This window comes from Agelaius tricolor, unplaced genomic scaffold (genome assembly GCF_023055355.1).
Source record: "Agelaius tricolor isolate 1412-34295 unplaced genomic scaffold, bAgeTri1.0.p SCAF_2, whole genome shotgun sequence".
Classification (NCBI taxonomy): domain Eukaryota; kingdom Metazoa; phylum Chordata; class Aves; order Passeriformes; family Icteridae; genus Agelaius; species Agelaius tricolor.
In genome coordinates, this window is record NW_027269262.1 from 93,980,950 (window position 1) to 94,003,720 (window position 22,771).

Genomic DNA, 22,771 nt, shown 5'->3' on the forward strand with positions numbered 1-22,771 from the left:
AGCCTCCTCTTGCCCGCTTGGCAGGAGCTGTGCCAGGGTGAACATTGCTGAGCCACGAACATTTGGGCTTTTGAGGTCCAAATCCTCTGCGAGCAACCACGCTCGCGATGCTGGCACCTCTTCCTGCAATCACCCCGTCCTCTCCAGGATGCTGCTGTGTGTAGAGTGTCTCTTAGGGAGCTGATTGTGCCTCTTGAGCTGGAAATGTTGCCTAAGATTTCCTGGGGATTTGTTCTGTTGCCACTGAATTCTCCCTTGGAGATGCCAAGGTGGGAGTGGCAAAGGGCCACTCCAGCTGGACTCCTGCTCATCCCAGGAGAGCTCCGTGCTGGGACTGGGGAAGGATGTGGTCTAAGTGCTGCTGGGGATTTCTGGGCTTTGACCATCTCCTGCTCCACAGCAGGAGCAGCTGCTGTGTTTTCTCTGGGGTGCTTTTCCCCGAGGTCCGTGGCAGCCTGTAGGAGCAAGCTGGTGATTCTGTAAATCACGGGCTGCTCTTTGCTGTGCTCAGCAGGGAGGCTCTTGTCACTAAATCCAGTTTAGACCTCCTGAGTTTCAGCAGGCGTGGATAGAATGGAGAAGACAGGGTAGGAACCAGCTGGGCAGACAGTTTTCCCCTCCTACTCTCTCTGTTAATGTGATTAAGGAGGAGACAGGATGTGTGATGCTCTTAGGGGGCCAAACTCACCAACCCATGATCTAACCCCCTCTTGAGGGAAGTCCATTGTTTTTCCAAAGTGTCCTCTTAACAGAAAGTACTGGATTGTGTCCCTACATTTCTACTTTGCTGGAAATCACCTGGTTTTAAAGTGTTGCTCTGTCACTGATGTGGAATCTGTCAGTTTGTGTTGCGGAGTAAATTCAGGTTAAATCTCATTTGAATTTGAAGAGGACCCGGAGTTGATGTACAGGTGATTTATGTTGGGTTTTAAGAGGAAGGGGATCAGTGACAGAGCTTGTGGTGTGCTCCAGGTGCCAGAGGCAGCCTGGGTTTGTTATTCTGCTGGAAGAATTGACTGGAGATTGCCACTGCTGTGTTCCATACACAGATACCTAATAAAAGATCCCATTAGTAAATAAGTGATTGATATTGGAACATACACAGGCAAGGCATGAGAGACGAGTGGGATAGGAATTCCCTCTCAGCGCTGTGCTGTGCTTCTAGCAGAGACAACACTTGAATATATTAGAAGAAGACAGGTAGCACAGGAGGTAATAATAGGAGGATTTGGCTCAGCATAATAAGCAGTCATCCAGCATCCCACCTCCTTGGCGGCTGTCTGCAGATTTCGCTGTCTGTCGATCCGTTGGGTACTTTGGGGAGATATTCCCAGCTGACAGCTTCCCTCCTCCCCGAGTTCCTGCTCAGCACTGGTGGATTCACCCAGGTCTTTAACTCCTGACAAAACTCCAGCTGGTGGGATTGCAGCAGCGTGGGGCTGCGGCTCGGCCCCCGCCAGCCGGAGCCGGAGAGCTCGGCGCAGCCCTGGCAGGGACTCTTCTGCAGGCAAATGCTGCATCACCCTCCTGTATCTATCTCTCCATCTGAAGGGGACGTGGGAGAGGAGCAGGATCAAGTGGCTGGGAGCTTAAAGCCGTTGTGGGATTCAGTGCTGGAGCGTGAGTAATGCCGAGCCAAATTCACCCTTTGGTGGAAAGGCGAGAGCGGCGCTGGCAGTAACCAAGTGACCCCAGGAGCAGAGCAGGGCTGGGCTTGGTCCCTTGTCTGCAGCTCAGATTAAAGCCTCACTGAGAATGCCTGGGATGCTGCATGTCCAGGCATTCCTGAGGGGTTTGGTGCTTATTCTGAGCTGCAGTGCTTAATGGCTCGTTGCCAGGAAGGCAGCTTAGCGAGTGTGACAGCTGCCCTATTACCCTGCCACAGCTTACTGCTCTGCTAAGGAGGTGCGGATTTAAGCCAGGACACCAGGGTCTTCCCAATTCCCACTTTCCCCTTTCCTAAGAGCTCAGAAAGCAACGCTCAGCCTCACTTGTGAGCAGATTTGAGGGCCAGAAATGTGAACCATGAGTGTGTTACCTGCCTGGGATTGCTGTGCTCTGGGTCCAGGCAGGATGACTGGCACAGCCCAGAGTGTGGGAGGGCGTGTGGGAGGGGACGATGTGTCAGAGATGTTCGGTGTGGTGCCTCCACACTGATGGCTGAGCTCTGTGAGACATTTTGGCTCTTTCCTCAAGGAAAAAAAGGCTGAGAGGAAAGAGGATGATAATCTTCAAACGGGTTGAAAGGTGACTGTGGAAAGGGAATAATCTGCTTTCTGTGTCTGCTGGAGATTGGGCTCAAATTGCAGAGTGAGAGATTTAATTCAGGCACGAGGGAAAACCTTCTGACTGCAGGGATAGACAAGAGCCCAGACTCCATCAGCACAGGTTTTCTTGAAGAGGCTGGGGGTGGTTTTGATGGTTTTGCATCAGGCTGAGGCGTGAGCTGAGCTTGTCAGCTCTTTTCCACTCTCTTACCTGAAATTCTGTGATGTAGATCCCCTTGGTGTCTGTGCCTTGCTGTGTAAAAAGAGAGGAACATGGCAGAGGGGCAGCACACTGGTGGGAGGGGGAGGAGTGGGCTGAAGGCAGGTGGGAAGGCCAAAAATCACCAAGTCTGTCCACAACTTCCCACTTCCACCTGTAGCTGTCGATCCGCTGTCATCTCATATTTACAACCTGCAGTTTGAACCAGCCAGGAGCTTCAGCACCGCTCCAGCCTGCTCAGCTCTGAGCCACAAAGCCACCCTGACCGAGCAGTGTGGGAAATTCAGCTGAATTTTCCATCTGGAACCCCAGGATGCCGGGATGGGGGCGGGCGTGGGGCCCCGTGTAAACAGCACAAGGCTCTTAGTCATGGCCAAGTGGTCACATCTGCCAGGGTTGGGCTGTGGGCACTGCACCAGGCAGGGCTTCACAGGGGAGGTTTGGAGCTCTGGGTGCTCAGGGAGCTTCTCCCAAGGCAGGAGGACGGCGTGGGAGCCTCACAAAGGGGCTTGTTTGAAAATGGTAACGAGTGGGTGCTGGAGGCTGGGTTTCATGGGCTGGTGGGGTGGGAGTCAGAATTAGTGCTAAATGAGATTATCTTGCTTTTCAAAGCACTTCAGGCACTGAGCAGGGTGTGTTCAAAGAGTTAGGCGAACTGTTGAGTGTTGCTTGTCTTTATTCTATTATTCTGCACCCATCTCCATTGTACTTTGGCCTGGAAAAGCAATTCTTTAGGTAAATTTGACAATCTGCTTCACCTCTGCGCCCTTTATGCCCTGCAGAAAGGCTGAGGTTGCCCTTAAATTGCCATGCAGTAGGAAATGGGTAAGTCATTATTATTTTGTTCATTTAAGCCCAAATTGAAGCAGTTTATGAAAGGTTTGTGCCCTTCATACTTTTGCAGTCAAGTAATAGCTGGGTAGATAAACCTGCTGGCAAGATTTTGGTAATCTTTAAGACAAAAATGGGCAATATGTGTGGAAAAGTAATGTCAGAGTTGTAACTGGGAATATTTGAGCTCAAAATGTCCCTCTAAATGTGAGGGGTGTCTAATGAAGAAACTGATATTGTGCTGGGTGTGATTACAGCCAGCCAAAACTCGGCTGCAGCTCCATTGCTGGCTGCCTACCTGCCCTGCTCACCACAAGAACATAGAGAATGTATTCAATAAATCCATGAAAGCAAAATGACTCCCTCTTTTCCCACAAGTGAGACAATGCTTTCATTTTCCATGAAGAATGGTTCTTTTTCCTCTTTTTAAACATGGCAATCATGCCAGCATCTCCCCAGGTGGGGAATATCCGACCGCTGGGGCCACTTTTGATTTTGTTTATATCAGCTCAGCACAGCTGTAAATCCAGGGGCTGTTACAGCTTTGCTTTCCAATCACTCAGCTGTGAATGAGTTGGGGGTTGGAAGCTGATTCCTCGAGGGCTGCCTGGAGATCTCTGCTCCACATAGAGGGAATTTGCACCAGTGATTCCCCAGTGACCAGCTGGGGATGGAAACACGCTGGATCCCAGGGGCTACTCGGATTGCAGTGGGAATAAAGCTGTCATTATCCTCATAACAGCAGAATCACCCAAATGGCTGAAATCCCTTCATCTTCTTTTCTTAGCCTAGAAGACCCTGAAAGCCTCTGAGTACTGGCAATAAACTGGGGGTGTTTTACTCCAAGGTTGTTGGTTCAGCCTTAGTTTTGTGGGTCAGGAGCCGCTGTCAGGGCAGGGATCTTCAGTGATGGAACAGTGAGAGATGGGAGCATCTGCAAGTCATAATTAAGGTTTGGTCAGCCTGGAGAAGAGGAGACTGAGGGGAGACCTCATTGGGGTCTGCAGATTCCTCATGAGGGGAAGCAGAGGAGCTGCACCAATTTCTTCTCTCTGTGGCAGTGGTAGGAGCTGAGGGAATGGCCGGAGCTGTGTCAGGGGAGGGTTAGGCTGGATATCAGGAGGAGATTCTTCATCCAGGGGGTTGTTGGCCACTGGAAGAGGTTCCCCAGGGAATGGTCATGGTCTCGAGACTGACAGAGCTCAAGGAGTGTTTGGACAACATTCTCAGGCACAGGATGGGAGTGTTGGGGTGTCCTGTGCAGGGCCAGGAGTTGGACTCGATGATCCCATTGGGTCCCTTCCAAATCAGGATATTCTATGATTCTCTGAATTAAAGGGTCTTGGATAAAGGCAGGTTTTAAGAGATGCTTCAGTCTTTGCCCAAATGTTCATTCCTTGTTCTTTGGAGGAAGGTTTTTCTTATGGACTGCTCTTCAGCAGTCAGAGGGAAAGGGAAAGTGGGTATTTACTCTCTGTGATGGTCAGCAGGTGGGATCTCAATATTTGGGGCAGGAGCCATCCTGCAGACACCAAGACCTCAGGTGTTCCCCACTCCTCAGGCGGGTCTCTCCAAAGGGCAGGATGCAGGGGAATGGGGAAGGAACATTTTGCCTATGCTGTGGGGAGAGCTGCTGCTCTGGCATCACTCCTCAGCACGCCACTGATAGTGTAAAACAAACAGCGGGCTGGTTTGGAGTAATTTGGTGAAACGCTGTCGCCTGGCATGGAACCAAAATACTGCTTAAATCAGGATAAACACAGTCTGGATTCTACTCTCATTTTCCCTTCCCAGTCTGCTATGGACTTATTTTATTTTAGCTATGTGTAAATCTTAGCACATTTCCCTGCAAGGTGCTCAGCTGGGAAGCTGCAAGGGATAAGGGCAACAAGCTTCCAAAGTCAGTTATGGGATTTGAATTGGTTGTTCTCTATGTAGCACAAGGAAAGGGCGATTCTAAGCAGGAGGGTGCAGGAAAGAAGATTCATTTTTAAAGTAGTTACAGAGCATATGTCCCTATGGTAAAATAATGCCAGTAATGGTAATAGTGGTAGTAGTAACAATGATTATTATGATAATGATAATAATTGTAAGTTCCATGGCAGAGGCATGGAGAACAGGAGCAGCTCTAACAGCTCCTGTAATTGTCCCTAATTTTTAATTTGTATAATGCTCCTTGGATGTGTCTTAGCTTGTGGCAACCAGCAGTGTTCAGGACATTGAATCATGGAAGTGTTCAGGTTAGAAAAGATCTCCAACATCATCAAGTCCAACCTTCAACTGAATCCCACCACGCCCCCTAAACATATCTCAGAGTCCCACATCTACTCCTGTTTTTTTTTAACATTTCCAGGGATGGTTACTTCAACACTTCCCTGGGGAGCCTGTCCCAATGCTTAACCACCCTTTCAACAGAGACATTTTTCCTAATATCCAAACTGAACCTCTCCTGGTGCATTTTGAGAGCATTTCCCCTTGTCTTACCATTATCTGCCTGGGAGAAGCAGCCGACCCTCACCTCAGCACAACCTCATTTCAAGGAGTTTTAAAGAATTAATGTTACACCGAGCAGTGTGGACAAATCCCCTCTGCTTTGAATATTTGTATGAATACCTGCATTGTACCACTTCATCTCAGGGCAGTGGAGTGGATCCTGGAGCATTTGATTTTCCAGGACTGACACGGGGAGATTGAGGTTTGCTGTTTCCCGCAGTGCCTGTGTCAGTGCTGCTGCACAACATGATTAAAGTTCACTTCTGCCCCTGTTTTCTCAGAAGCAAAAAGCTGCTGCCCATGGAGGAATTGGCCATTTTGATTATTGCCAGCTTCATTGTGGAAAATGGTTTTATTTTCACTTCTCTATGCTTTAAAGGGAAAGGCTAGAACAGAATGATTTTTCCATGTGCATGGAAAGCAAAGTTTTAAAAACCAGACATGCCATCTGACCAGCTCACAAACAGTTAAGCCAAAAGCTCTCTCCTGTCTCTCCTCCATCCTTCCCAAAGGTCTTGCACAGCAGAGAATAAAGTGCTGGTGCTTGACTGCTGTGACACAGCCCTAGGAACCCCCCCAGGCATTTGCACACAGCAGGGATCTAAGCTGAATTAAGCTTTGGAAGAGAGATGGAGGGGCAGTTATTATTCCCTTCCACGTCCAGGGGATCAAAATAGGCCCCCGAGAAGATAAAACCAGTGTTTGCCACCTAAATCAGATCAGCTGAGAGGCCTTTGAAAAGATTGGCTTAAGTGATGGAGCTGTGAGTCCAGAGCTGACCTGTGGGTGAGCTGGGAGTCGACCCCGCTCTCCTCCTTGGGGTCCCCAGCTCCTCACTCTGCTTCCCAAGCCACAGCTGGCAGAGGGATGCAAGGTGACTCAAGGATCTCCACCAGAGCTCCATAAAACCAGGATTTCAGTAGCTTGGCTGAGCGAGGTGCAGTCGGAAAGGGACAAATAAAGCAAATAAAACTTTGTTTTAAAGAATGGTGGTGAAAGCATTTGGGAGCAGCTGTCTGGTCAGGAGGAGAGAGTTCTTCAGCATTAATATGGACCTGATCCTTCCATCCTTGACATCAGGACTGGACATTGAGGCTCTGGGGGAGCAGCCTGGGAGTTCCAGCCTGGCAGTGAGCGTTGCTGACTGGCAGGTACATAATGCCCACTGTTAACTCCTGTAATCCCCTGCCAGCCTGGAGGAAATTATCCTGACAATTCCCATTAAGGAGAGGCTGAGTGACCCCTCCTCTGCCCTGAAAACTTCTTCAAAGCTGTTTACTAAAAGCAAATTGTCACGTTGCATCTTGTGAGAGGACTCAATATCCACTGAAGAGTTAGTGATTGTTAATAAATAGTAGCGTGTTAAGACATCTCTCCGGGTGATTTTTGTGTTCTGTAATTACACAGAATTGCCTCTTAGACTGGCCAAATAACATAAAAGGAGCCCTGAGCTCCACGAATGTGTTCCTGATAATGGGTGACTATTATCTTTGACATGGGAAGTCTGTGGTTTTGATAGGGGAGAAGCAAAACAAGGTGGAAATCCTCTGGACCTGGCTTGCAGTGGCAGGGGCTGAGCTGGGAAGGTGTCACATCTGCCAGAAAGAAGGTGTGAAAAGATGATTTATTAATGGTGCCTCTAAGTGACCTTCATGCAGGGACCTCAAAGCCCTTCTCAAAGGTTAAATGATGGAGAAGAGAAGGCTCTGGGGAGACCTTGTTTTGATTTTTCAATATGTGAAGTGTTAGTAGAAAGGTGGAGAAAGACTTTTTTACAGGTTTAATTCAGGATAGGGTTAATTTTAGGAGCCAGTGTGGGACTGTATTTTGGGTTGTTGGGCAGTGCCATTGCTGCCATGGAATGAGAGGATGAGGGGGAATTGCTTAAACTGAAAGAGGGTGGAATTATATTAAATATTGGAAAGAAACGTTTTCCTGTAAGGGTGATGAAACCCTGGCACATGCTGTACAGGAATTCTGTGGCTGCCCCATCCCTGGAAGTGTTCAAGGCCAGACTGGATGGGGCTTGGAACAACCTGAGATAGTGGAAAGTGTCCCTGTCCATGCAGGGGGTTGGAATTAGATGATTTCAAAGGTGCCTTCCAACCCAAACTATTCTGTGATTCTGTGGAAAAAAAGGAATTTTTTGGTCCTTTCTCACTGCTCGTCTGCTTTGGGTTGAGTGAACCCTGTAGATGTCTGACAAGGCTGACCCACCAAAAAATCTCCTCTCGCCCCTGGCCCAATCCTGACATCCACCAGGAATGAGAGCTTGTGTCCTGCTCTCCCTCTCTCCCTGTCTTGCAGTCACTGCAGGAAATTGCTGGTCCAGGGAGAGGAAACTGAGCCTTCCCTTGAGCAGGCCCAGGGTACATGGGGCTGGAAATTTCCCATCCCAACCAAGTATAAATGTGATATCCACAGGGCCTGGGCCTGGATGAGAAATCCTGAATCTGACCAAATTGGGCATTAAAAAAGTCAGTGTTTTTTTGGCAGCTGACAAGAGCACATTCACCTCTTGGTCATTCAACCCTCCTGAGTTGTTTTCTCCAGCACTGACACACACCTTTTGTTCTGGAAGCTGTTTGCTTCTGTAAGCCCTGCTAAAAGCATTATATTCCAGCAATTTTGACACCTCTCTCCCTGCTTTGACAAGAGCTGTCCAACCAGCAGTGAAATCAATACAGCGTAGCTTAAAAAAAAATTCACAGGAGTCATAAAAAGCCTTTGGGCCAGTGGCACAGCAAAACCATTCCTGTGCAATTCTTGGGATAAATCCCACCCAGCTGGTCCAGGTCTGTGTCAGGAGAGTGGAATGAGCCTGTTTGCTTTGAGCCTGTGACCTGTGAGGGGACAGAGAGGGACTTGCTCGGTCTTGCAAAGATGTAAAGGGCGCTCTGGTCACAGCCTGTGGGACAGTTACAAAAATTATAAAACCAAATTCCTCTGGCTTGTGCCTGGTGGTTTAACAAGGGGGAAAAGACAAACTGTAGCTCGGGAGGCGCGTGGAATAATTTAGGTTAGAAAAAATCTCCAAGACAGTCCAAGTGTTAACCTGGTAATGCCACGTTCACAGCTAAACCACATCTCTAAGTGCAATATTCAGGTATTTCCTTAACACTTCCTGGGATGCAGGTTCCACCACTTCCCTGAGCAGCCTATTCCAATGCTTTTCAGTGAAAAAAGTGTTTCCTGTTGGCCAATCTAAACCTCCCCTTGTGCGACCTCAGAAAAAGCCCCATCACCCATAGAGAGTTGTGGCTCTGGAATGGGCACCTGCGAGACGGGAGCTCTCCATCTTGGAGAATTCCCAAATCCAGACAAAGCCATCACCAGCCTCACCTGATGTTAGTGCTGGTCTTGCTCCAAGCAGCAAATTGGGTTGTAAAGCTGGAGATGTCCCTTGCAACCCAAGCTCCTGCAATTCTCTGACTTCATGAATCTTTAATTTCAAATGTGCGGGAAGTCAGGCTCAAGGCAACTATTATGAATAGCAAACACGTTTCTAAAACCAAACAAATCCCAACCCCCCCCCCAAATTCCAAACTCGTGTGCCTGTGTTTAATTTCAGAGCAGAATAAATGGTTTAATTTTTCAGTTATTTTATTGGTGTGATGTTGTGCCTATAAAGACTTTGTTCAAGCCTTTCTTGGAATAAAGGATCGAAAAAGCAGAAAGAACAGCTTGGTTGTAAGGTCTGGGGCAAACTGCACAGCATTAAGAAATACTTTGTTCTAATTGGAGCCTGTTTGACCCTGGAGCCAGAGCAGGGTAATGGAAAAAGCACAACTCAAATGGAGCTGCTTTTCACAGCGTTCTGCAGAAAGCCAGAGAAGGAAAGGGGAGAAATGCAGAGAATTTGAAAGGAGGAGAGCTGGAAAAATGCATTAAGAGCAAGAAGAAAAGGCAGAATATGCCGTGGGAAATAGCCAAAGGAAAGGAGACAGAGAAGACAAAGGAGAGAAAAAATTAGGGAGAAAGGAAGAGGAGGAAAAAGAAGGAAGCAAGGTGAAATTGTAAAGGGAAGGAGGAGTGTCCTTCTGCCCTGCCAGGCAGAGCGATGAGGTGGCAGGACAGCCATGAGTGGCCCCAGGCAGCAGCGCTCGTTATTTCCATCCTGGCTGATGTCATTGATTGCCTCCCTCCTCCCCTGTCATGCCTGGTGACAGAATCGCAGCCCTTGCGACTCAGAACGACCTGCTCTGTTCCCAGCTGGCCCAGGGAAAAGTTTCATTTCCAGCTCCAAACAGGCACAGCTTTTTCTGTGTTTCAGGGGGTTTTTGGATGGCCCCTCTCAGCAGTTCCTCTCCAGTCCAGGCAGGTAGGGATCCTATTCCTGGCCTGTCTTCTGCCAACAACCAGGTGTTTTTTTCCTCAGCTCTGAAGCTGTGAAAATCCCATAGGAATGTTCCTTCTCTTACTTTCACAGTTTTCTGTTGATAGCATCTTTATTTTTTAAACCAACCTTGATTTTCCCATTTTTCCTTCTTTAAGGAAATTTCCCTCGCAAGGCTCAGATCCTGCAGCATCTGACCACCTTCTGTCAGGGGGTTTAATTAGTCAGAAAAAAACCAAACAAATGATGATTTTTTTGCTGAACAAAAAAAGAATAAAGATAAAGAAAGAAGGTGGAGAGGACAAAGAAACCTTAATAACGAAGGAAGAAAGCAGAATCCTAAGATATTGGGGTCTAAGTCTTTAGGACTTGCTTAACATAACAGTAAATGGCCTCAAGTTGCACCGGGGGAGGTTTAGATTGGATATTAGGAAAAATTTCTTCATGGAAAAAGTGGTAAAGAATTGGAACAAGGAAATAGCAGAGTTACCATCCCTGGAAGCGATCAAAAAATGTGGATGTGGCACCTGAGGGAGGACATGGATTAGTGGTGAATGTGGTGGTGGTGTTGGGTTGATGGTTGGACTTGCTGATCTTAAAGGTCTTTTCCGACCTTAATACCTTAATTATTTGAATATTCCCAAAGAAGCAAGCTCCTTTTCTTCCTGCAGCCAGTGATTTTTGTGGTTATCCTCCTTCCTGATGCCAACAAAAATCCTGTCAGGGTTGGATCAATCCTTCCTTTCCTTTAGAGTGAAGGGATGAGCTTCATGGCATCTCTTCCGCAAAAGCCTTTCTTCTGGACATGGGGCTTGTGATATTTTGTAGGACAAAGAAGGAGGTACAGATCAGAGTATTTCCTGTGGGATGGGCTGCAGATGGAGATCAGTTATTACCCTAAAGCCTGGCTTAAGCTTCACCAGTCATCATTTGTGAAATGCCTTGTGTAGGAGCAAACATCTGAGCAAGGAACGATCCAGTACATGTGGAAGATCCTTAATTAGCTTCAGGATCTAGGAGAGGGTTATGGATGATGTGGGATAGTGGATGGGAAGGCAGTGAGAGAACTTGAGGTCTTTTGAGGTGGAGGGATCTCAGGGAGGATGTGGAAAGGAGGGCGGCTGGGGTTGCAGTGTTGGGATTTAGGGATGCGGCCTGCTCATCTCTTAAAAACCAAACTCCATTCCCTTGATGGTTTAGGAATGAGTTACATGTCGAGCTTTCTTTGCTTTAATGGAGCTCCTCCCCCACTTTTATCCAGTTACCCATGAAAAGTCAGCGAAATGAGACCTACTTAAATCAAATGTCACAATCGATGCTCATCCCAGGCCACCGTTTGTGCGATGTGAACTCAGATTGCCGTGAGGGGGGAGCAGGGAGAGGGAAGGGCTTGGGAAAGAGCTTGAAGGGAGCGAGCAAGGAGCCATCCATGGCTGAGTGTCTTGTGTTCCACAGTGCTTTTATCACAGCCTTGCACCTCTGCCCCGGGACAGGGCTGCTGTCCACCAGGATTCTGCAGGAGGGACAAACTAAGCTGTGACTTCCTACAGGACATTGTATCCATCTCTGCCAGACCCTACCTGACTAAATCAGAGTCCTTTCCACATTTCAATTTATAAGGAGCAAAATATGCGATATCAGCACTCACTCTGCCTGGATGATGTCCAAATTCAATTTGGTTTGATGGAAGACAAAATCAAAGTGTTGATATTTTCATTGAAATTTATGTTTACCTCGTTCCCAAAAACACGCTTCTAACCTTGCATGAAGATTTGGCAGGAGTAAATTCTCAGGGTGGGAGCATAGTCAGAGAAGTTGATGTAAAAAATCACAGTGACCCAAGTGTCTGTAAAGGCTTAGGGAAAGAATCCACAGAGGGCCTGAAACATCTCTTTCTTGGGAACCTCAAAGCTGAGGGAGATGCAGAAGGAATTGGTGGAGCTCAGGTTTCTTGTCTGTAGCTGGTCTGCATGCAGTGAAGACCCCTCAGACCACCCATTCTCCTTTTGGTGCCAGCTGGGTACTCAAGGCATTGACAGTGTGAGACATCCCACCCTTAAGGGGAAGGAAGCACCCCAAATTTTTGATCAAAAGGAATGGCAGAAGTCAGAGGGATCCCAAGTTTTGTAAGCGAATTGCAGATGGAAACTGTTACATTAGTCCCTGATCTAGTGCCAGCACACAGCAGTGGGTTTTGGATAAAGGGGTAGAGTGAAAGGGAAAAAGGAGATGGATTAAAGAGGGAGAGAGAGAAACAAAAGAGAAACAAGGAAAGGGAAAAAGAGAAATCACCAGTGCTGGCTCCAGTATTGATCCAGCTGATGGGGTGTCCAGGGTCCTTGGGGTGCCCATGAGCCCAGGGAATACCTTTATATAGATCAGTTTTCTCTGCTTTGGAGATAAGTCTCTCTCTTTCCATGCAAATCAGTTGTCTGTTCTTCTAGACCTTTCTGGAAGTGGGTTGGAGCCTTCAGGGATCTTGGGTGGTCTTGATCCATCCTGTAGTCCATGCCCTTATTCCTGTGCCTGCACTGTGCTGAGTTTTGCTAATCTCCAGGTGCTAGAGCAAGGATTTTCCTCCCAGAAAAGTGCTGCCCTACCTGTGCATGGCCCCTTTTCTAGCCATACCTTGTTCTTCCTCACAGTGTGTTATTACCAGCAATTCTTGGTTGGCTCCATGATCATTCATGTTTGAGACATTCACATTAATCCCCTCATTTTTAGGCTTCTACAGTGTGTCACTAAATTTTGGAAGTTCTTGTTCCATCCTTCTCGACAGCTGCTGAGGTCTTCCTTGCAGTGGTGTGGTGAAAGTTTTGTTGCTCATTAATTCCCCTCAGCTGTGAGACGTGTCCATGTTCAAAATAAGCAAATAAGGAGGGTTTTCCCAAGCCCTCAAAAATTCAGGGACAATTCAGCTCTGACCTCTGTGTATCAGGGTTGTTCATCTCTTTTTGTGGAGTAACCCTGTAGGCACTGTGGGCCTTGAGGAATTGGACACAGGTTTGGTTTGGCCATGTGCTGAGCTGGCCAGGCTCCATTTAAACCCAGCACTGAGCCCTGCCTGATGTACTGAGCCTGAAGGCTCAGTAGCCCGGAACAGAGCTGCTGTAGCCTCAGCTCCATGGCACCCCTCTGACTGGAGGTTCAGCCTCATGCCTGCCAAAAAAACGGTGTAGTCAAGTCCTTAGAGGACTGCCTGTTTCATTCCCAAATTCATGCATAATTTACTTTTCTTTTTTTTATTTTATCTCCTGTGCTAAGCCCTTGCTGTGTCAGAAGCCATCTCATCTCCATGAGTGAAGTGCGAGGTGCTGGTGCTGTGCCAACCTAATGACAAACCTCGACTGGGCTCCCTGTCCTCTGCAAACGGCGTGACCCCAAACAGAGGGTTCTTGAGTGTCTGTTCTGCGTGGGGCCCTTGCCTCTCTCTGCCTTCCTGCCAGCAGAGATCACTGATGTGGAAATAAGAAACGTGCCGGGGGGGGGAAAAAAAATGCCTGCAGCAGAGAAAGCCAAGTGGGATTGAGCTCCTCGCTCTGAGCTGAGGACAGGGCGAGTTCAGTGATATCAGTGTGGCAGATGTTGGGTAGTTACAGTCACAGGATGCAGAGAGCTCCATTAGAGAGGTTACAGCGTGTGTTTGCTCTTTATATTGCAAGAGCTGATGTTCTTTTGTATTCAGTCAGAAAAAAGAGCCATTCCACACCAGGTTTTCCAGCCTGTGTGATCCCCTTCTATGAAAAAATGCCTTGTGCAGTGGTGTAAGAGCAGTGAATTGATGGATGGTGGATCCCTGGAGAGGATACACATCTTGTTTTTTCTTCCCTTGCTTCATTTCATCCTTTTCCAGATGAATGTTTGTGGTTGGTGGAAAATTTTCACCTTCTTTTCATCCTCCACCCTTCATCACCGCCGTCCCAGAAGAGCTCATTTGTAATTGTTCTGTTATTGCTTCATTAATTATCTTCCCACTTTCACACTGGATATGAAGAACCTGATCCTCCTCTCATAACACCTTTCACATGCCTGCCTTCCATGGATATCAGAATTGTTGCTCAGGCTTGACACTGGTTTGTGGGAGCAGAATCAGGTCCAAAAAAAAAAAAAAAAGTCTGGGTCAAGGAGAAACAGATCCTGGTCTCCTTCCCTGTTTGTTTGTGATGTGAAGGTCAGCTGAGTGGACACACCAACAAACAGGAACGTTCTTGCCATGGAATTTTTGTGGTAGAACTGGCTGAACTTACTTTTTAATGTCTCACTTTCTCTCTTTCAGAACATGGAAAAGGTGCTGGTCCCTTCTGTCACGTTAATTGTAGGCTGTGGAGTATCCTCGCTGACACTTTTGCTGTTGATTATCATTTATGTCTCTGTTTGGAGGTATGGCTTTCATTCTCTTCTCTTCTTTTTGGGGAAAGTAATTGTCTTTTGACCTACACGGATCCTGGAATGTTTGCTCTGTGGTTTTGGGTGCCTGGTGCTTGAGGAGGAACTGTTTGGGAATGAGTGGGCCCTGCAGAAAGTCGTCCTGGTGGCTTAGCTGGCATTATTCTCTCCTTTCAGTGCCAGAGAAATTAGCAGAGTGAAATTAGTGCCATGCCCTCATGTAGGGACATTGTTCCATTTCCAAAAAGCCTCGTGCTGGTTTCGATGCCTTTGTGTACCCCAGGAAACCTTGTCAGAGGCGAGGTGGACGCACACGGCCTCTTGGCAGGCAGATGCTGCTGCAAGGGAATTCTTTGGGAACATCCAAACCTCCGTGACCTGCCATGAAAACATCTGGCCTGAAGATCTGGCAGGACTTTTAAGGAGCTTAAGGATGTTAAACCTTAAATCATCTAAATGACTCCCCAACCTTTTTGCCTTCAGCTTCAGGTGCATATGGGATCCCTCAGTACATCCCATTGCTGACAGCTCCTGTACACGGGTCGGGTGGAACCTAAAATTGTGTCATTTATGGAGGCTGAAGGGATTTTGAAGCAAAGCTTTAATGAACAATTGGCCCATGCCCCTGTTAGATACATTCTGGTGACTCTAAGCTGGAGGACCCGAGGTGTGCAAGGGATTTTCTCCCTGTATTGCCTTGAACAAGGTCTGAGTTTATCCTGTGAGATCCATGTCTCTCCTAAATCCATGGCAAACACATGGCTCGAGGCCAAGCAAAGACAAATCAGAACCAGGTGAATATCTGTGAAATCCAAATGGAGTGGCTGCAGGGAGTACAGTTGGGTATTATTGGCGATCCTTTTGGGAGAAGGGATCAGTGTGAGGCTCTTATTTTGTGCAGTGCTTCTTCTCAGCAGGAAGGAAAGGGTAAATTCCATTTAGAGATTGAACTGAGATAACTTTTTTCTGCGCTTTGATAGAGGAAGGAAACAAGAGAGTAAAAACTGAGCAAAAATGCCTTTTTTTTTTTTTTTTGTTGATACTGTGACAGTACATAGTGGCTGGTTAATTTTGGCAGCTGAAGACTGATCATGATAACATTTATCTAGAACTCAGGTTTTTCCGTGCCTGGGGTATCATTGGATGTGCTCAAGTCCTTGTCCTCTCCTGCTTTTCCTCAGGCTGGGCGGCACTGAGCAGCGCCGGTAGGTGACTTACTGGGGTCACTGGTGTCAGGATCAAGTGGAAAGTTAGGATAGAAGATTAAAGAGCAAGCGTTCGAGCCTCACCCTCTCTTTCCTATCAGAAACAGGGTCAGGATCTGAAGCCCAAGCTCAGACATGAGGCTAAATCCGTTTGGAGCATGCCAGAGCCATTTGGAATAACATGATGTATTTTTTTCCAGGACTGTGCTCCCCTCCCTACCCTTCCAATATTTACTGTTATTGAGGACAGTAAATTGCCTGACCTGTTTCAAATATGTTCTGTTTAATTTCTCATTCCACTCTTTGCCTTATGCCTATGGCCAAAACGATCAGCAGGAATGGGAGGACACGTTTAAGGGAGGCTTGAATGGGTATTTCTGAGCTAGCCAAGGATGGACATGCATTTCCAAGTGATCCTGAGACCAGCTATATCTTGATTGAAGGGCTCTCTATCCTGAGTCTCTCTGTGTAAATATTTGTAAAGCATGAATGAATGATCTCTAGAATTTCTCTTTGGTGCGCTGAGTTTGTTCCATTTCTTCTCTGTAGATCATGTTTTCATGTTTTCCAAACTTCACAGCATTCCCGTGGCTGAGCCCTGAGCGCTCTGTGTGTCCTTTTTATTTTAGGCATAGCTGCTGGACGTGAATGTGCTTTCCTATTAATGGCCTCAGGAACTTTGTATTCAACATTATCTCCTGGCTCCCACTTTGTTTTGCCCTAAATGTTGTATATTCTGATAGACAGCAGCTGGAGGAGTGCTTAGAAATGGAATCAGCAGTATTATTGTCTCCAAAACACAGGAGCAGCATCAAAGTGGTTCTTTTCCACCGTGCTGGAGAGAAACTCCTCATGTCCTGGCTGCCTGATCTTGTGTGGAGAGCACTCACCAGAGCTCAGCTGTTTTGTGGAGCTTTGGCCGGAAAATTTCCCATTCAGAACTCTGGACAAAGGCATCTGGAGCATGCATCCATAGACCCAGCTTGAGTATGAAACACTTCTGATGAATAAGCTCGCTCAGGCTGACAATCTGGAAGCTTTCCCAGGATTTTGCCCAGCTAGGGTTTGTTTGTGTAAATGGGAACCAGAAAAGAAGGGAGGGAGAGAAAGAGGGAGAGAAACACGGTGAAGAAAAGAGGGGCGAGAGTAACAGGGAGGTGATCCCAGCTACATATCAGGGAGGAAATTAATTTCCCCTTCACTCCCCATTCAAAACCCCCAAATAAAGGCTGCTCCTTGGTGGCACCTACTCAGCCACTGGCATGAATGGCACGAGCTTTTCTGAGGCAAGTGATCACTTCAGACACGGCCAACTTGGCACGGCCCCGTTGGAAACTGGAAGTTGTTTCTGTTCAAGGGCTGTTGGTGGCCTGTTGGTGGCCTCACTCCAGTTCCCAGCAGACAGATGGCTGCAAAAAATCCCTGCTGCAGATGGTGCATCTCTGGTCTTATTAGCAGGCTCGACAGAGGGGTCAGTGACACAGTGGGCCACAGAAGTGGAGTGACCCTGTTCTGTCTCTGCACTGCCTGTCCTGGGTCACAGCTGGAGGCACAATCTGTGTGTGGGCCACGTGCTCCTCCACCCGTGTGGGAAAAGAGGGGGAATTGAGAAAAACAATTGAAAACTGGTGTAGAAATGAAAAAGTGCGGGGAAAACCCAACCACTCGGGGGTCAGAGCAGGTGAAATGACACCTCTTTTCAAGCAGCTCCTTGACACACTGGCATTTCAGGAGTGCCCCGATGTGTTTTCCATCCCTGAACTCATTGCAGCTCTACAGCCTCTGGAATCAGTGACCTTTCCATAGCATGGGATCGATCCCTGCTATTGAGCAGCTCATCCACCAGCCCATCAGCATGTGGGGCCGGGCAGAGCTCTGTCCCTGGCAGCAGCTGGGTGAGTGCTGCATCACTGCAAGAGAACAGCCCCGGATTTTCTCACTCCCGAGGATTGATTGAGTGGCTGTCAATGAGTTCTCGAGGGGCTGTTAAGGCTTGCTTTAAACCCAGGAGCTCTTCCTGTGCTGGGGATGCTGAGGCACTCCTGGCCCTGGTGGGAGGCGGCAGGGATGAGTAAGTGGCTGTGTGGAGAGGGATGTGTGTACACACGGTGAGAAAGCAGCGGTGACTCAGTGTTTGTGGAGAGGAGAGGAGTCTAATGGGGCAGAGAAACAGACTGTGGGCTTTTCCCACCTTTTCCATCTGTCTCAGCTGGTGCAGGGCTTCTCACAGCATGTGGGGATCCTCACTAGTGACCAGTGACAGGACCTGAGGGAATGGCTGGAGCTATGTCAGGAGGGTTGGGTTGGGTATCAGGAAATATTTCTTAATTCAGAGGGTGGTTTAGCACTGAAACAGGCTCCCCTGGGAATTGTCACAGCACCAAATATGCCAGCGCTCCAGGAGTGTTTGGACACACTCTCAGGCACAGGGTGGGATTGTTGGTGTGTCCTGTGCAGGGCCAGGAGTTGGGTTTGCTGATCCTTGTGGGTCCCTTCCTACTCAGGATATTCTGTGATTGGAGGACACAGGCTGGAGCAGAAGTTCCCTAAGTTAGCAGTGAGTTTCCCCCAGTTTTGTGGCTGAGTATAGCATATTTTGATAAATAGACAGAATCCATGTATCAGTAGAGGTGTAGCAAGGCAACACCCTGGAGTAGCTCGGTCTTTGCTGCAGATGTGGTTTTGGGCAAAACCCATCAAGTTCTATGGTTTTTTTCCCCCTCTGATACAAATTCCTGATTTCTTTGGCCAGAGGGTCTGGAGGGGAATGGTGATTTCTTTTTGTGGAGCATCCTGTGCTGGAGAAGAGGAAATGGAAGGAAAAAAAAGCAAGCATGGCAGGAGGTCTTCTTAACATTCTGACTGAGCAGAAACTTAACAAGGAGATGTTTGGAATCCAGGTCAGGCTACCAAGGAGGACTCTGGAAGAATTGCCCAGGAATGCGGGATTGAATTAGAATGGTCAGAGCTCAGCTGAGTTTGAAAGTGGTCAGGGATGTGAAAGGCATCAGGAGTGGGTTCTGGAGGTATGTCAACATCAAAGGTTTTCCCAGGAAATGGTGTTGAGTGGGAAAAATAGCCTAAGTGGATAAGGAGTTTAAGAGGTGAAGGTGCCCAGTGCCTTTTTGGCATGTTCTGCTGGCGAGGCTTGCTCCCAGACACCCAAATTCCTCCACAGAGGCAGAATCCAGAGGTGAAAATGCTCCCCACTGCCAAGGGAAAGAGAGACAAGGACTGTTTAAGGTATCTGGGTGTTTGCAAATCCATGGGATGCATTGAGGGAGATGTTTGCTGTGACTGTGGAGCCACTCTCTGTCACCTGGGGGGCTTCCTGAAGGCAAATGTTACCCCCACCTTTAGAAAGGGCAAGGAGGAGGATCCAGAGAACAACTGACCAGTCAGCCTACACGGCCCCTGGGATGATGAAAGAGCAAGTAGCTCTAAAGGTTATTCCCAGGCAAAATGATGGACAGGGAAGAGATTGGGAATAGACAGTGAGGATTTGTGGAGGACAGGTTGTGCTTGGCTGCCCTGTTTTCCTTTTGGGATGGGATGACTGCTTACATGGACAGTGGGGAGAAGCAGCTGGTGTGGATTTTGACATTACCAAGGCCATTCACACAGTCTCTAAATGCATTTTTGTATCCATGATCATGGAATTATGCACTGGATTGGTGGCTTTATATCTGGATGATATTCCTGCAGGATTTGAGGGTAGTGGTCAAAGGTTTGAGGCTAATCAAGAGCTGGTCAGGGTTGGTAGAGTGGTCAGCAATGTTTAATGTCTTCTTTAACAAACTGGACACTCCTGAGGCCACACCTGGAGAAGCTGCCCAGTGTTGGGTCCCCCCAATAGCAGAGATACCAGCACATCCCAGCAAGTCCAGTGGATGCTGAGGGAGCTGGAGAATGCCAGGGGAGGAAAAGGGAACAAACGTGGAGAAGAGGAGGCTGTTAAAAAGCAGTCATGGAGAAGCCAAACAACTTTCAGAGGTAGGCAGGGAAAGGTCTAGAGGCACCAGCTGCAGCAGGAAAAGACCCAGCTGGATATAAAGCAAAATAATCCTTCACCAGGAGAGCAGTTAAGTTAAGCAGTTTAGTGCTGTAATAAGTCAGCCAAGAGAGGTGGTAGCATTCCTGTTCCTGGTGATTTTCAAATCTCAGTCAGATGAGACCCTGAGAAACCTGATCTGACTTTGAAATCAGTCCTTTTTTTCGGCATAGGATTGGACTGGGAACTTGAGAGGTTTTGGTTTTTTTTCCCCAACCTAAATTATTCTGATTCTTTTCATTGCCAACCCACATCTTGTTATTTGAAGGTTCAGGGATATGGAGAACAAGATAAATTCTCAGGGTGTGAAGGGAAGCGGGGAAAAAGGAGAGTTGGTTTAAGGGGGCTTAAGGGGGAAAAGGTCTTAAGACAGCTGGATTATCTCCCTTTACATTAAAATGCAGATTAACAGTCAATTCATTTCTTACCTTCTTCTGACCAGTGGAGACTTCAGAAGTTCATGTTAATAGCAGTGGGGTCATAGTGTTCCTACACAGATTTATCACATCTCCTTCCCATCAGGACAGAGTCCAAATCTCTGTTTCTGCCCCATAGAAGCTCCTGACTGGAGATTTGGGGTTTTACTTCACACAGTCAAAGCATGAAAAGATTGAGGTCTCCAGTCACAAATGGAGCAGGGTTCAGGTGGTGCCCAGCATTGTATGGAGCCCAGAGAGATCACAAAATTTGGGCTCAGCTTGGCTGCGGAAGGAACCAGAAGTTCATTTTGCAGCCTGTCAACCCAGTTTCTTGCTGAGGAGGGATCCTACATTTTCCAGCCTGTTCTGGGGCTGGGAGTGTTTCAGGGAGAACTTCCTATAAACCAGATTTCCAACAGATTAAGTAGGAGTTCATGCTACCTTTGCTTTTTTTTCTTTTTCATCCAGGAAAGCATATCTTTACCATACACGTTTATCTGAAGGTACAGCTCAAGGGGAAGTTGAAAAATCAAAACTTACAGCCTTCATTAGGTCTAAAGCACAGATTTACCCTTGGCAGAACACACGTGTGCAGTAAACCCATCCTGCCCTCCTCATCAGAAACTCAAAACTCTGCAGCCAAGGCACGACCAACTCACTCTGGCTAAAATTAATTAATGAAATTAAATTCCCAACATAAATAGTTGATGTGCTGGAATATAGGAAATAATCCTGCATTAGCCTCCAGGGATGAGCTGGTTGATTAATACATCTGTTTCTAATTTATATAAGCATCAGCATCTCCTCTTCACTCATCTGGCATTCAGGCAGGGCACTTGCAGCATCTTTGAGATAATTCACGTGTGTGAACATTGGTGTGGTCAGATATTGAGTCAATCCTTGAGGACTTTCACCTTTGCAGTTCCCTTTTTGTTTTATCGGGTACATAAAAGTGCCTTCAAAGAAATTTCCCTCCCTGACCAGTGGTTTGAATTAATTGTGGTGCACTTACCTCGGCAGCGAGCCTGGTGCTGTGCTGCAAATCAGAAATGACAAATAGCTGCCTCCTGCAAGGTGCTGAAGGCAGCAACAGCTCCCAAACTGCTGTCCCTGATGTCCCAAACCCACAGCTGCAGTTACGTATTTGGCCTAGTTTGGAGAAGTGGTACAAAAAAAAAATAGAAAAAAAAAAAAAATAAATAAAAGCCAGAAATGCTTCTCAATGCTTCTCACCCCAGGAGGGGTTGTTAGGCTGAAGGAAGTGGAATGCTGAATCACACACACACTTTGTTGTCAAGGTGCATGTGTTTGTAATCTGCTTCCATCGCCAGCATGCCTGTGGCTCTTGGTTGGGAATCTTTTCCGTGTGTTGCCTGTTTGTTTTCTTTCAAGCTCCTTTTCAAGCCCCTGCTTCAAGTAGGCAGAGCTGAAGAAGATTTGCAGCACTCTACTGTTTTTAGGAGGGGCTCAGACTAGGCTGGCCCCTCGTTTGTTGGCTCCTAACTCCAGCATTGATGGGGATGATGGAGACATCTTCTCCCCTTCCCTTCCCGCCTCGTTCTTGTCTGTCCAGCACATAAAATCTTCAGGAAATTGGCAATTCTGTAGAGCCTGGCCTGGATTGCTGCTTTGCAGAGGTCACCCCGGGCAGGCTGTGACAGGGTGGGTCTCCCTCCCCTCTTCTCTTGCTGCAGGTACATCCGCTCGGAGCGCTCTGTCATCCTCATCAACTTCTGCCTCTCCATCATCTCCTCCAACGCCCTCATCCTCATCGGACAGACCCAGACCCGGAATAAGGTAAGGGATCCACTGGGGCTTTGTTTATTTGTTTGCTTTCCCCCTGATTTAGCACTGAAATGATCCATTCAGGCAGCGCTTCCTCATTTTTTCCTCCATCTGTTAATTAGCGACATGTCAAAGACACGGCTAAATGGCAGATTTCAATTTTCTCTCTCGCTCTCTCTTTGATAATTTGTCAGCATCCTCAGGGCTTTGATTAAAACCAATGTGATATTTTTGAATATCTGCCTAGAGTAGCTGGCACATGACACGGTGAAGAAGCGTGGTGATTTGCAAGGCTTTAACCATTTTATTTTCAAAAAAATTACAAAGACAGATTGAGAAAAGGCTTTAAAAAAAAACCCCAAACAAACAACCTCTCAGCTTTACATTTATTTCTCCGGCAGTTTTTATACTCTGAGCTGAAAGTGCTTGGCAGATGTTAATGAACACAGGCACAAAACTGTCCAACCTTTTTTTGGGGATGGGAAGCATTGCCAGATGCACCGTGAGCACTGCAGGGCCTCGAGGGACTCAGAGCAGATCCCAGAGTGACTCCAACAGCCCAGGCAAGACCCAGCGTGGTTTTCCAAGCCATGAGCACTGGTTGCTCTCTTCCCATAGACCCAGCTGGAGAGGCATGTGTTGCCTTCATGAATTTTTTCCAGCTCAAACACTTTCAGGTTCCCTGTTGATGTCTGGCATGACAAATCAGAGCTCTCCATTAGAATTTTCCTCTTGTAAATTTTTCTCTCTTCCCAAATGCTCTGACCATCATAGCTCT

The 22,771-nt window shown here is 47.5% G+C and overlaps 1 protein-coding gene across 16 annotated transcripts in view; it reads left to right on the top strand.

Moving 5' to 3' along the window:
• Positions 1–22,771, top strand: part of ADGRB1 (adhesion G protein-coupled receptor B1) — a 289,794-nt gene that overhangs the window by 208,178 nt on the left and 58,845 nt on the right. For 9 of the 16 annotated variants that reach the window (XM_071421902.1, XM_071421903.1, XM_071421906.1 and 6 more), the window contains 3 exons: positions 14,424–14,527; positions 15,643–15,738; positions 21,903–22,005. In XM_071421902.1, coding sequence (XP_071278003.1) covers positions 14,424–14,527; positions 15,643–15,738; positions 21,903–22,005 — 303 coding nt within the window. The remainder of the gene's footprint in view (positions 1–14,423; positions 14,528–15,642; positions 15,739–21,902; positions 22,006–22,771) is intronic. The other 7 variants (XM_071421911.1, XM_071421909.1, XM_071421917.1 and 4 more) reach the window with 2 other exon arrangements.